This window comes from Kryptolebias marmoratus, linkage group LG16 (genome assembly GCF_001649575.2).
Source record: "Kryptolebias marmoratus isolate JLee-2015 linkage group LG16, ASM164957v2, whole genome shotgun sequence".
Lineage (NCBI taxonomy): Eukaryota > Metazoa > Chordata > Actinopteri > Cyprinodontiformes > Rivulidae > Kryptolebias > Kryptolebias marmoratus.
Window position 1 is genome coordinate 16,311,759 of NC_051445.1, and position 13,411 is coordinate 16,325,169.

Sequence of the window (13,411 nt, forward strand, 5' to 3'; positions counted from 1 at the left end):
CCCCAGCCCCCAGCCCCCTCGCAGTGAGAGTACTCACGCAGGGTGATGTGTGTGATGACGCAGCCGAATATGAAAGAAGTCAGGAAGGACAGGGAGATGATGAAGCTGTAGAAGAAGCGGTAATTACGTTTCCCCACACAGTTCCCCACCCAGGGGCAGTGGTGATCGAAACACTCTGATGAAAACAGGAAAACAAAGTCCAAAACGGTCAAAAACAAACAAACCTGCAATATTCTTCAAGTCAGGCAGAAAATGTAAAGATAAGAGTATGGGTTGTTTTAGAAATACTTTGAATAAATTTGTACTTTTGTTGGACGTAAGAGCAAAAGTATTTGCTCATTTTTGGTTTCATATCAGTGATGCATTAAGACAAGGGCAACAAGTGACTGGAAAAGTGAGAGAATACTTCAGCTGTGGTGCACATCATGAACTCACAGAAACCAGGGACATTTCAGTACACATGAATAAAGGCAAACGTGCAGCCGGAATGGACATAATCTTAAAGTCCTGAAACAAAACGCTCCTGGAAACGTTTCGCAGTGAGCGCAGCAACTCGCCGCTTCTACAAATGCAAGTTCAAACTCGACGATGTAAAGGTGTATCACACCAAACAGATAAACACCACAGCCTTCCTCAAAGAGACCAAAACCCTGGAAGAACCATCAAAACCCCAGACTCTGTCAGGATATCAGCGGTGGTGAACATGATAACGGACTTATCTGTGATGGTGAACAATATTCTAGTTTGACTTCACTCTGAAAGTGGCGTTAAATGCAATGGCTGTTGACAGAAAAGGGAATCATTCCCCGTCTCTCCTTACCCACACAGTTGTCACACAGACTGCAGTGGGAGGTCCGAGGAGGGCGGAACATCTTGCAGGTGAAGCAGTACTTGAGCTTCACCACCTGCTGGTTGATGAGGATCTCCTTGGTTCGAGGTGGCGGGCGATACGTAGAGGATCCTGAGGTATCTTGATAAAAGGGGAAACACGAGGGGAGCCGCTCGTCAGGACCCTTACATTTTAAGTGAGACGTGTTTTTAAAAAAAGCATCAACGAGACAGTAACGCATTTCTAAAAATCGCCTTATCAAGCTGTGCCTGGCCTTTGTGCTTCTCAGTCATGGCAGAGGGAATAAGCTGCTTAGGTGTGCAGTTCAATAACAAACATGCCCTCCATATGGCCAAGCTTTAACCCCATCTGTCCCGCAGGAAGGCTGCAGAATGTGAGTTACCTATCTGCCTCTCGATGTCTGCGGCTTCGTCTGCGGTGGCCCTGGGTAAGATGCCTGGATCTGTGAAGCTGGTTCTCAGCAGGGAGGTGACCACAAACACGACCAGCACCCCTCCTATCACAGGTATAAAGACGGTCAGATGCTCCACCAGGAATGGGCAACTGTTGGGGAAAAAAAGAGCAAGCATGTTTAGTGGCTCAATACGTGACAGGGAAATGCTGATTAAGGCCTAAGAAATGTACAAAATCCACTAAACCTGATGCGTTCAGGACCTCTGAAAAGTGTCGAACACGAGAGCGTTTCAAGCTCATTACTCACTCGAAAGCAAAGAAAAGGCCACAAGTGACAACAATAAGGCCCAGCGTCAGAGGGAGGACGCCGCTCTGCCTGGCCAGGATGAGCCTCCCATCGCAGAAGAACCTGTTTTTCCCCGGGAACACTTCCCACTTCCTGCGCGGCCGCCGCGCTTTCTCCTCGGCGTGGCTCTGCGCCGACAGCGGCGCCACGGACAGCGCCCGCGGGTCTATCTGCTGGTACTCACAGTTCTTCATCGGGCAAAACGCGCAGCTGACACCAAGGCACTAAATACAAACAAACTCTATTTACACAGAGGGAGAGAGAGAGAGAGGGGGAATCCTCTCACGGCTCACTCTCTGGACATTTATATTTAGCTCCTTCTCCCGTTAGCCGTCCAGTTGTCCATCCCGAAGCTAAACGGAGCAACAGACGCTGTTCTCCTCCTCCGTGGGTCACTTCTACGAGCTCGGCCAATTCACGACTCGACGCCGAGGCAACTACCATAGCTGGTAGTTAAATTACAGCCGCGTGTGTCCGTCCACGCACATTCGGTTCAATTACCTCGACTTCTACAACCAATAGAGCTCGGCCTGAAAGACAACGGATCAAGCTGTTACTGTCAGCTAACCTACGTCATGACGTAAATATGACGTAGGTTCCGTTTTTAGCGTATCCATCTTGTATGGCAAGCCGTTGTATAATATAATCAAATCTCTTCCGCTCCCGTCTCTGTGGAAGGCAGGCCGTTGTAACATTAATGTTGTAATTAGTGTTTATTAATCAATACGCCATTATTACAAATCAGAGCTGAAATGAAAGATATCTAAAACGGCATTTCTACTACTAAACGTTATATTTGAAGGTCTCAACAACTGTGCAGTATGGAAACTCCATACTCCAATCAGCCTTGCGTGAAATTCAGTTTCACTATTTAAAGCGTAGTCCTTGTTTTAGTCATGTTAGGGCTGACAGCTGTTGGTTTGTTTTCATTAATTTAAGATGGTGACAGTGTATAGACTTGACATATGAAAAGAGGGGGGAAAAAATCAATAAACTTTTAGCATTACATATCATTAGATGTTTAGCCAATGCCCCAGATAAATCTACTTAATTCTAAATGTGTGTATGTGTGCGTGGTAGAGCTCAATCTGTCTGATAAAAAATAAAAGTATCGCTGCTGTTTTATATCATCACTGTGCAGCTGTTGGTTTTGTCTGATTTATTAGGTGTTAGTTAATTATTTCACCAACTTAAAGGGTTTGTGTTTATCCGGGGCTCTAATTATAATAACCAAAAGAAAGTCTTAAGTTGTGAACGTTTCACTTCCTTTAATTCTCAGTGTGAGGGAAAGTGTATAGTCCACGTGGTCCCGTCTAATTCCTGAGGCTTGGTTTCCACTCCGTGTGTCTGGGTTTCACAAAAAGTACGCCTTCAAAGTATTTTATTTGCCATTCTCATTTAAAAAGTCCCAAGCTTTGACTTTGAAGAATGTCTTTAAACATGCAGTGCAAAATATTAAATCAAGTAATTCAAACTGTAAAGCTGATGCAAGTTTTCATATTATTATTATTATTATTATTTTTAATATCCATGCAACCCACCTTCGAGTCTGTTCTCAAATGCATCGCGTTCGGCCGAGATGCGCAGATCGAACGTGCGCACAACGTGAATAAATCTACATTGAAAATGTTTTGTTGCAACATTCTGTGTAGGACTGGGTGAAGGAAGATAAATATGTGAAACTGTTTTGTTTTTTTTGTCCCAGTGTGAAATAAATCCCACTTCAGTAGCGTTTCTGTTGTGTGCGTTTATTTTATGACAATCTACTGTAGCGAGTTGGTGTTTTAGTTCCTATGTGGTTGTGTGTATTTGTTATAAGTTTGCACTGTGTTCCTTGTTGTGTTGTGTAGAATGTTGTGGGTTTCCTGTTTGACACTGCTGACTCCCGCCAGGTAACAGCTTTACCGTGGGGGCAGTAGAGCGCCAGGTCCGGGACACGGGAAGGACGGAAGAAGAGGGGCAGTGTGTTATTGTTTTTTTGCCCGCGAGCGCCCGGTCTGGTCGACTCTGTAGAGGCGTGAGCTGTAGCCTCCGTAATAGCAGCTCAGTTCTTCATTAAAAGCCGAGTTCAACCGGTAAAACCTTTTCTGCGTCATTACACTACGTTTAATGTTACTGCGGTTAAATATATGAACATAAAGATGTTTTTATTGACAAGGCGCTAGAAACACATTTTTTGTAACTCTAATATTTATGTTCTGTTAAAACGATATTTTGTTTTTACCCCAGTTCTACACAGAAATAATGCAGACGATCCTCGGCGCACAAAGTCAAGTCCACGGCAGGAAGTTACAGTGCAGCGCGAGGCCCAGCAGCCAGTACGACAGGAAGTATCCAAGGATGCACTGGGTGGTCGGGGAGCAGGCTTTAAAGTGGGGCAGCAGTGCGGTGACGGGGTTTTGGGGAATGTGCTTGCAGGTATTTCTGAAATCAGTCTGTAACTGCACGCTGGGGTCGGAGGTTTTCCTCCGGTGAAGAAGAGGCTCGTTCAGGAGGAGCAGGTGGGCGCTTATCCAGAAGGGCACGGGAGACGAGGAGGCCATGAACCTGGTCAAAACCTGGAAAAGAAGATTACCGGTCAGTTCAAAACGAAACGGGGGCAAGCCGCGAGATGGCAACGAGATGATTTCCTCACCTGCACGTGCATGCAGAGCGTCCCGAAAACGAGGAGCACGGCTGAATGCACGACGTACACAAAGACTTTGGGGTTGAAGAAGCCCGGCGTGGGTTTGTCCAGTCCCGCTTTGGCGCCCGCGTCCCAAAGCCCGAGCCTCAAACAGAGCTCCGGGTTGGCTTGAAAATATGCATAAACGGCCATGATGCCGAGCGTGGCCATGGGCAAAGCCAGAATGAAGTTTGGCATCTGCTTCAGCTCAAAGTATCGGAGGAAGCCCACGTCCCAGTACACGTCCTGAATGTGTGAATAAAGCAAAGGCAGGGGTCTCATGCACCACAGGGGAGGGGGGCCGTTCTCGTTTGGGACCCGGTAGCCCCTCCGCTCAGCCAGAGACAGGAGAGCCAGGTGGACCTGCTCCAGGGAGGTGGACGGGGTGCAGAACGTCCTGTAGCCGTAGTACTGAAACGCACAGAAGGGGAGCGCAATAATTGTGGTCCCCAAGAGGGAGGTGAGCAGGAGGCGGACCACGACCCAGAAGTAGTGCAGGACTTTGCTGTAGCCCTTTCTGGTCGTGCGGTAGACGCGAATCTGTGAAATGGCGTGCAGCGACGGGAGATACAGAAGGAAGCCTATGTTAACAAGCCCGTTGGAGCGCGCCGCGGTGGCGATGCTGAGGGCCAGGCAGGCTCTGAAGGTGAAGCCCTTCTCCAGGAGGAACAGACCACCGAACGTCAGCGCGGCGAACAGGCTCTCCGAGTAGCCAGCCGTCATGAAAACGTTGGCCGGCGTGACGCAGTACAGAAGGCTGGAGAGCAGAGCCAGACGCCTGTCCTGCAGGACCGCTCTGCTGAGGGCGTGCAGGGCGACGGCGCTCAGCAGGAAGAGGGCACTGTTGCCCAGAGACACAGCCAGCAGCAGCCGCCCCCGCACGCTCAGCCAGCTGCTGAGGGGCCACAGCAGCGTCTCCGCCAGCCCCCGCAGGACGACGGGGAAGAGGGGGAAAAATGCAAAGTTGTGCTCGTAGAGGTAGCCTCTCTCTGCGATGAAGAGGAAATGCTCGGCATCCCAGTGCGAGAGGCCACCGAAGAGCCACTCCACCACAGAGTCCAGGTACAGGGGCTCCTCTGTCCGAGGGGGCCTGAAGGCATCAGCGTCATGGTCAGGGATGGCAGCGTTCAGGACAGCCTGAAGAATAAATACTCCACATTACAACCAGTACAGCCAAGCAACTCATAACTATACCCTACATCTTTCTTTTCTTTTCTTTAAACACATCACTGTCATACTGTGACATAATTGGGCCAAACACGAACACAAACAACCCCTTGTAAATGACAACAGCCTTTAAACTTACCTGTAAAAACAGGGAGAGACCCCTGGTGACGGCGGCGAACTCCAGAACTGCTCTGACATCCATGGTCATGGACGAGACGGACAAAATAATGTGGAGAAATCGGCTACGACAGCCACGCGCACCGCCGCTGCCACGACGAGACACCTGACGTCGGATTGGCCATGAGACATACTTGAAGAAATGTCGGCTATCTGGGGATTTTTATGAGTTTTAATTATTTGTCCCAATATTAGTGACGTTAAACGTAACTTCATCCACGAGGATGTCCGTCTCTAAGCAGCATGTTTGACGCTCGGCTACTATCTTTGTCTTCACATCCTTATCCTGCCGCAGGACGCCTCCTTCGACATGGAACCATTACTTCCGGTAAGCAACGGGAACTTCAGAATAAAGGTTCGTCGGCTCAGGGATAGAGGTAGTAGTTTTTTTAAAAACTTACTAATTATTTTATATGATCGTTTCAAACATTAGCAACAGTGGAGCTTTAACTCGATTGTTGAGGATATTCTTCTTATTCGTCTTTAAGCAGCATGTTCGACACTGAAATCCGTCCGCTACTATTTCCGGTAACTTCAAAGCTTGTGAGCTCAAACATAGAAATAAAAGTTTCCCTAAAAATCTTCCCTTGAAATAGGTTTTATTTAATCGTTTCAAAAATTGCCGATAGTTGATTTTTACTCAAATTATGTAACTGTGCGGATATTTGTCTCTACGCATTATGTTTGACGCGCAGCTGCAATCCACTATTACTTCCGGTAAGCGACCCTACCTTCAAAATAAAAGCTCACGGGCACAGCTAGTAAAAATCATTTTTCATAAAATCTGACTGTTTCAAACATTGTAATAGCAAAGTTCACACTGGTTCAAGTGCTGCAGTTTGTCACTGATAGTGATTATTTAGTGAAATCTGTTGTGAAACCTTGTGGACACCTGTTCTCTCCAGCAGGAGGCGCTAGAAGATATGTGGTGAGTGTGGGTTTTTGTTTTCCCCTTTTCTTGATTTCCAATTTCCTGGTGAATTTTGATCCCATCAAGTATACTTTTGTAAAACAAATATTACAGTATGTTTACCAGAAAATAAGTTAGTCTGAATTGTCTTAAAATTATGCAAAATGTGTTACCAATAATTCAATTTCCTTACTAAATTAACCAAAAACACTGATTCCTGCTGACTGCAGGGTTTTTCTGTGATCATTTGACTAAAACAAAAGTAAAATAAGTTGAGAATCCAGCGAAGACGTGACAAACATGGAACATTTTTTAAACCAATTCCAAATTTATCCACCCAGAAGAACTAAATATTCTTAAAGAACAAAACCATCAAACAGCTTAGGAAGATTTGATGTACATTTATTCTTACCACATGGAACATATAGTATAAAGATTTCATACTGAATAAATGATATTCCTTGAGCCAAAAAAAGGGAAAAGGAGGAATTTACATGATGCCTTAGCTACATAGTCTGAAATACAAATATGCAGAATCCATTATTGGAGAAAATTTTGTCAAATGTGTACTTCATCTAGTTTATTCTCGTTGTACCAGGATATTACAAGTTTAAGCCGTGTCTGCCATACTACAGAGCTGTGGAGAGACCAGAGGAGTGGGTCAATAACCGGCGGGGACTGGAGGTCGAGGACAAACTAACATGTCAGCCTCCGTCCCCCACCAAAAAACAAGTGTGAGAATAGTGACACAGACAGAGACAGACACAGAGAAAGGAAGTATAATGTACAACATTATATATATACACCACAGCAAAGCTGTATCTGAAGTTGAAAACCAGTCCTAAGAGGTGATTTCTTTTCATAAGGGTATTCATACAATCAAGGGATAAGAGGAGGTAAGGGTGTTGTAGGTTCTCGATACTTTGGGGAAGAAAGCCATTCTTCTGTTTAACACCAAACTAAAATTACCTTAAAACTCTAGAGCTGCGTCATCAGCTTCTGTGAGAAACATGTTTTACAGAATGCTTACACTTCAAGAGCAGTACGGTACAGAAAATGTCCTACAATCTACTGCACACTGCACAGGCCTCCCCGGTGAAGGTGTTTATTGACAGCATGGTCTACTGTCGGGCTGACTGGTGAGGATCCAACTATAGCAACTAAAAACCAGTAGGTCACTTGTCAGTCTGCTTCACCTCGGTTACAGACTCACTGTGCCCCTCGAGGGGAGAGCTAGGGCACACCGTGTCTCCCAAACTCACTGTAAACGAGACAGCAACTTTGGTTACAGTTTTTGTTTTTCAGCTATTTATTTATTCATTTATTTATCTTTATTAAAAAGTACTTTCTTCCCCACCCCCTCCCCAAGTGCAGGACAGTCTCCCCCCCACACTACGGTGCTCTGCTCCGTTATCCAGTTGGCGTTCACATTGCAAGTAGTGTCTCTGTCGGCATCTCTCCACCACAGCTCTGTGACGGCCCTCCCCGAGGATGGATGGCCTGTGGAGGGCTCACAGAACGTACTCTGAAGGATTTTCATAAATTAAAGCCAGTCACTTGAACTTTCCTTGCCACACAGAAGCCAGATTTACCAGGGAGGAGGGGGGTGGGGGGTTGGGGACAAACCCCCTCCCCAATAAGTGGAGCCACAGCTCCCTACAGCTGTCATGATTGGCCGATCAAAAAGAGTACATCACAGATAACATGAGAAACCAGCGAGTTCATTAGCGGAGACACCGAGAGGTCGAGGAGCCGGGACTCATGTAGTGTGAACTCTGAGTGGTTCTCCTCCACCTTAGCTAAGGCGAGCAGAGCCCGGGCAGCTCGTCGCATCATGTCCGGGCTCGTGGGCTCAAAGGGCATCCCTTGCAGGTGCAGCAGCGAGCTCTGGCTTTGTTGAAGCTGGGTGGCAGCCAGGCTGTCCTCCAAGAAGCCCAGCAAGTTGCCCACGCTGCCTTTCTGGACGGCGATCGCCCGGGCTGCCATAGTGTCACCCTGGGCCAGGTTGGCCAGCAAGACTACGGCCATCTCCCTGCAGACCGCGACCTTCCTGTCTCCGATTAGCCGCACCAGGTTCCCGTAGAGCTTCTCCAACCGGCTGAAGGGCGGCGTGGCCAAAATGAGGTCCACGTTGTTATCTTGGATGCTTAGCTTGCTTAGCGTTTCCAGGACCAGTCTCTGAGGCGACAAAGCACTATGGGGTCCCAGAGTGGGGAAGGGGTCCTGAGCCTCTGCTGAAGGACAGACAGCCCAGTGGAGAAGACCATCCAACAGGGGCAAGCAGATGCTCTCAGGGTAGATGGAGAGGTCTAGTTGGCCTGAAATATTTGCCAATGTGACCAGGGTGTTCTCTCTCAGGAGCTCCAAGCAGTCCCACCACCACTCGTCCTTTTGGCCCACTCCCTCGTCTGAATCCTCGTCTTTCTCGTAGGTGAGCGGGGCCTGCTTGCGCTCGGGGTGCCAGTGGTGAAGCAGGATCAGCCGTCCGAGCATCAGCAGCAGCCCGGGATGTTTGGACATCTCGTGGTCATTGCCTGGCACGAACGAGAGGCTGCGGATAATATTTGAGACACAAACGCAGCGACGTGCTAATGAGTCCTGCCAGTTTGCCAGTGTAACGAGGGGCCCTTCGTCTTTACTGTGAGGCTCATCCTCCAGGATGGTGCCAGTCTGCAGTGCCTTTTGGGCTAAAATGCTTCCAGGGGAAAGAATAGATCTATTATTCTCCTGGTGACTTTTCGAGCCTTTCTCAGCTGATTTTGTGTCTGAATCCGATTGCCTCTCCTCGTCGCTGCTAACCATGGAGCCGGAGCCGGTCTTCTCCGAGTCTGTTGATTTTTCAGACAAAGACAGTTGCTTTTGCCTGTCTTCTTCTTCCTGATGTTTCCTTTTTTCTTCCTCAGCAGGCAAACAATGTTCCCGTATGTCTTCATCTAGGAGCCGTCGCTTTAATAGAGCTGTGGGCACGGGTATTCGTTCTCGCGGTTCCAAGAAGTCTTTGCGTGGCTCAAAGAGAGTCTGGATGTGTTCTGTGGAGTCTCCACCTCCGGCACTCCAGTGAAGCAGCCCGCTGTCAAACTCTTGCACTTTACCGTGATTACTGGACTGGGCAGCCACAAACGGGTCCTTCTTTCGTACCACCTTTAGGGGAAACTTGTCAAATTTGCTGGCCTGCTTGGGCCTCTCGTGGGCAGGGAAGGACTGTGACGAGCTCGTCTGTTCAGATGAAGGACCTTTGCTTTTCCTCTCGTCCTCTTCCCTCTTCTCGTCTTGGCCTCGGGAGCACTGCACTTGATCACCCTCCACCTTCACGTGAGCTGGACGCTCCGTTTCCTCCTCCTCGTCGTCATCCGCTTCTCCTTGTTCCATGTCCTCCAAATGTGGCTCCTTGTCTTCCATGTTGTCCAAGTCTCGCTTTAAGGCATCTGGATCGAGCAGCGTCCTCTGGCCAGGGTCTCCGACTTCGTACTCCCGCAGGATGCCAAAGATTTCAATGAGGCAACGTCTGAAATACTCTACCACCAACTCTAGCAGACCAGGCAACTACATGAGAAACACAAGTATGGGAAATATTAAGCACAACAACCACACAGTTTGCTGTAAACCCGCAATAAAAGATCAAGATTAAGTCTCACCGTGTTAAGATCGAAAGTGGCAATACTGTTGTCATCATGTAGGAGAATATTGATGGTATCTAAGGCCCATGTACTTTCAGCCAATAAACCAGACTTTAATGACATCATAACTCTCCAGGCCTCTGGGGTTCCTAAAAAGTAAGACCAAAATACATTTTAAATACAATTATATAATAACATCATTTGATACAATGACGTGGTTGGATTGTGACTGTTTGATGTTATCTGAAGTCGTACCGATTTCTTTCATGGTGAGCCTGCGCCGTGGCTTGAGGACAGGAAGTGAAGCCTCCACAGAGCCGGGGGGGAAAGGCATGTCTCGCCTTATTAGAGACGACTGAACCGGAGGGGGCACTACGTGGGACGCAGGCACTGGGGGTCCAGCCTTTTTCATTACTCCGTGCATGTAGGGGGATTTACTGGGTGACGTCCGGCTTTCCAGGGGGCGGGGTATGGAGGCTGGGCTGGACACCTGTGGAATGTGGTTCTGCACCCCCTGCGGGGACTGGTAGTTGGACTGTACTGATCGAGGCATAGGTTGTCCAGGCCCAGCTGGACCGAATGGGGGCTGCCGAGGTCCCATTTGACCCGCCCACTGGCTATCGTGATTTATGCGCTGTTCTGATGACATCATCTCCTCTGAGCGGTTCATGCCAGGGTACCCGGGTCCCTGTGGCGGGCCACTAGGACCACCTTGTCGGTTAGGGTAGTTCTGATAATTGATGTCTCGAGGTCCCTGCCACATGCCCCCCTGAGGACCCTCGGGGCCTGGCTGCATCATCTGAGGGGGCATGGTGGGCTGCGCATTTGGCCCGGACGCTCCCGGCATCCGCTCACGACCGAAGGGAAACGGGAATTGATTGCCAGGTCCGGGCGGACGGCGGTCGGGACCAGGGTAGGGCCCTGTGCCGCTGTACTGATTGTACGGCTCCTGCTGTCCTGAAGGTGGAGCAGGGGTGCCTCCTTGCTGCGGTGCCTGTTGCCCCCCAGGGAAGGAGCCACTGTACTCAGATTCGTGGCGTTTTGATGGAGGGTACCCTCCTTCTACAGGACGCTTGTAACTCTAAACAAAAGACAGAAAAACTCATTTATTATACACCGTTTAAAACTATTGTACAGAAAACCTTCAAAATTCAACCCTTTAAGTCCCAAATTAATTTCATCCCAGTATTCTGAGAACAGTGAAGAGTTTAGGTTGTGCAGCTGGTTCATTTACCTGTTGAGGGTACATTCCCGGCTGCTGATTGGGGTAAGAGCCAGTAGGGGGCGTTCCCTGTCCAGGATACTGATGATTACCATAGGAATCATGCCTGCAAACATGATGCCCTTGTTAGTTTCACCATGGAAATAATCTGCCCCTCTGTTGTACACAAGCACCGTGTGTAGGATTTAGGAGCAAAGTACACTTTTAATAATTTCTGTTTGACCAAAAAAAAAAAAAAACTAATTCCAATCGAAGCGGTCTCAGTTGTACCAATAGGATTTCTCCAATTTAATCTGGAATGTTTATTATATTATGAATAGCAAATGAAATTCATAATTATTTATTTTTCAGTTTATTGAACTGCTTAAATGTTAATGAACAAGACATCTCCCAAGGTAACTCAGTTCTTGTCAAACAAAGTATTTTCAGTCAGTCTTAATGTCGGTCTTCAATCACGTTCAAACAGAACAAAACTACACCAATATGCTGTCTAATATATTAATTACAATATAGACTTTAAGTTTTATCTCAAATATATGATGAGTTTGAAGACGTGGCCATTTTTAAGTACAGTAAATCTAAAAATACTGTCAGCCTAAATCTGTTGTTCAACTTGATGAAACGAGCTGAAAAGTTTTGACTTTCCGTCTAAAATTTCTACATTATCATGACCAGAAGGGTTAAAGCTGGATGAAGTGCCAATCGAGCGGACTGACCGTGGCTGCTGTGGCGGAAAGCGGTTTGGAGAATACATCCCCGTGTCGGTGTTGGCGGGCATCATAGGGTTTGGCTGAGGGGCGCCGGATCCCATGTTCCCCTCTGGGCCCATCCCTTGCTCCGGTCTAGGAAAAAACAGAACAAGTCATGATTTTTTTTTCCCCCCCTTTCTCTCCGTTTCCAGATTTTTCTGCGCACAAATTATGTACTCAATAACAGCAGCAACAGGAAAGCAAATGTTAGAAAACATTTTTTTCTTGGATAAATAGGAACTAAAGCTTGTCATCGACTTCTTTGAAGAGATATTTGAAAGTTCCAGTTTGATGATAAAATTACTAACATGTGTACACACCAATAGTTATTTTTGAAGTCAGAATCAAGTCATCTGCTTTATAGTTTCCTCACCATTTAGCATCTTTAAACAGATTTGATTCAAAAAGCAACTTATTGCCGCCTTGGTAATTAAAAGACAAGACATTTTAACGTTTGTAAGCAATTTAACTAACCAAATCAGATCTCAAATATTTCATCTTTTAATATAAATACAGACAAGTTTTGTTTCCATTTATGTTGTTTTAAGCATCCTTAATGAAACATAATTAGCAATGTCAGTCACAAAGAAACAGTTGCATAGTGCATCCAAATTAAATTTAATCCTTTTATGAACACCCCACAATAAGGCAGAGAAACTTCCCCCATCACTTCAAAGTCCACATTTTTATTCAAATCTCTCTATTTTGAAGACTTCATGAGGTTCTTGATTTAAAAGAACAGACGACTTTTTTTTTTTTAAAAAAGGGAATTTTCTACTTTAAATTAGATTAGTTTGAAAAGTTTTCATGAGATACTGCGATTCTTTAAAATGTGTTTATAAATTCCTACCTCCTGTCATAGCCTGGTCCATATGGATACTGCTGTCGGGGCCCCATTGGCATTGTGCCCATGGCCCCAGGCGGTCCTCTGTTGAACGGAGGCTGCTGTTGTGGCGGCGGCTGCTGCTGCTGGTCGCCCACCACACTGTTAGGACCCTGGCTGGCAGGTAGGTACTGCTCCCCGACTAGTGACACATTCAGTTACACAACATTAAAAAAACGATCTGCTACGATACAAGTTGGACTTAACAATTAAATGAGTCCATTCAGGGCTCCCACCTTTTCGCATGTTGCTGAAGGCGTCCTTGTTGGGCTCGTAGGGGCCCATGCGACCTTGCATGTCCGGCGTGTTCATGCCAGGCTGGTAGGTGGAGTTGGGGGTCATGTTCTTCCTGGGAAACGTGGGGTCGCTGCCATCAGAGAAGGGGTCCTGCAGGTTGACGCTGCTCCTGGGGGAGACCTGGCTGAAGATGTG

General features: G+C 47.2%; 3 protein-coding genes across 4 annotated transcripts in view; all 3 read right to left on the minus strand.

The window, feature by feature from the left end:
* Positions 1 to 2,177, minus strand: part of zdhhc18a (zinc finger DHHC-type palmitoyltransferase 18a) — an 8,332-nt gene extending 6,155 nt beyond the window's left edge. The window contains exons 1-4 of the mRNA XM_017438196.3: positions 1,551 to 2,177; positions 1,233 to 1,393; positions 821 to 970; positions 38 to 175 (exon numbers count right to left, since the gene is read on the minus strand). Of these exons, the coding sequence (XP_017293685.1) occupies positions 38 to 175; positions 821 to 970; positions 1,233 to 1,393; positions 1,551 to 1,783 (682 nt within the window). The 5' untranslated portion in view covers positions 1,784 to 2,177. The remainder of the gene's footprint in view (positions 1 to 37; positions 176 to 820; positions 971 to 1,232; positions 1,394 to 1,550) is intronic.
* Positions 2,178 to 2,953: 776 nt separating this feature from the next.
* On the minus strand, positions 2,954 to 5,935 carry pigv (phosphatidylinositol glycan anchor biosynthesis, class V). The gene is made up of 3 exons (XM_017438182.3): positions 5,561 to 5,935; positions 4,225 to 5,391; positions 2,954 to 4,147 (listed from the first exon to the last, which is right to left on the minus strand). Exons 1-3 carry the CDS (start codon positions 5,627 to 5,629, stop codon positions 3,860 to 3,862), a joined length of 1,524 nt encoding a protein of 507 aa, XP_017293671.1. The 5' UTR covers positions 5,630 to 5,935; the 3' UTR covers positions 2,954 to 3,859.
* Positions 5,936 to 6,889: 954 nt separating this feature from the next.
* Positions 6,890 to 13,411, minus strand: part of arid1aa (AT rich interactive domain 1Aa (SWI-like)) — a 17,316-nt gene continuing 10,794 nt past the window's right edge. For both annotated transcript variants that reach the window (XM_017438192.1, XM_017438191.3), the window contains exons 14-20: positions 13,216 to 13,385; positions 12,947 to 13,121; positions 12,064 to 12,189; positions 11,360 to 11,453; positions 10,381 to 11,206; positions 10,144 to 10,274; positions 6,890 to 10,051 (exon numbers count right to left, since the gene is read on the minus strand). In XM_017438192.1, coding sequence (XP_017293681.1) covers positions 8,174 to 10,051; positions 10,144 to 10,274; positions 10,381 to 11,206; positions 11,360 to 11,453; positions 12,064 to 12,189; positions 12,947 to 13,121; positions 13,216 to 13,385 — 3,400 coding nt within the window. In that variant the 3' untranslated portion in view covers positions 6,890 to 8,173. The remainder of the gene's footprint in view (positions 10,052 to 10,143; positions 10,275 to 10,380; positions 11,207 to 11,359; positions 11,454 to 12,063; positions 12,190 to 12,946; positions 13,122 to 13,215; positions 13,386 to 13,411) is intronic.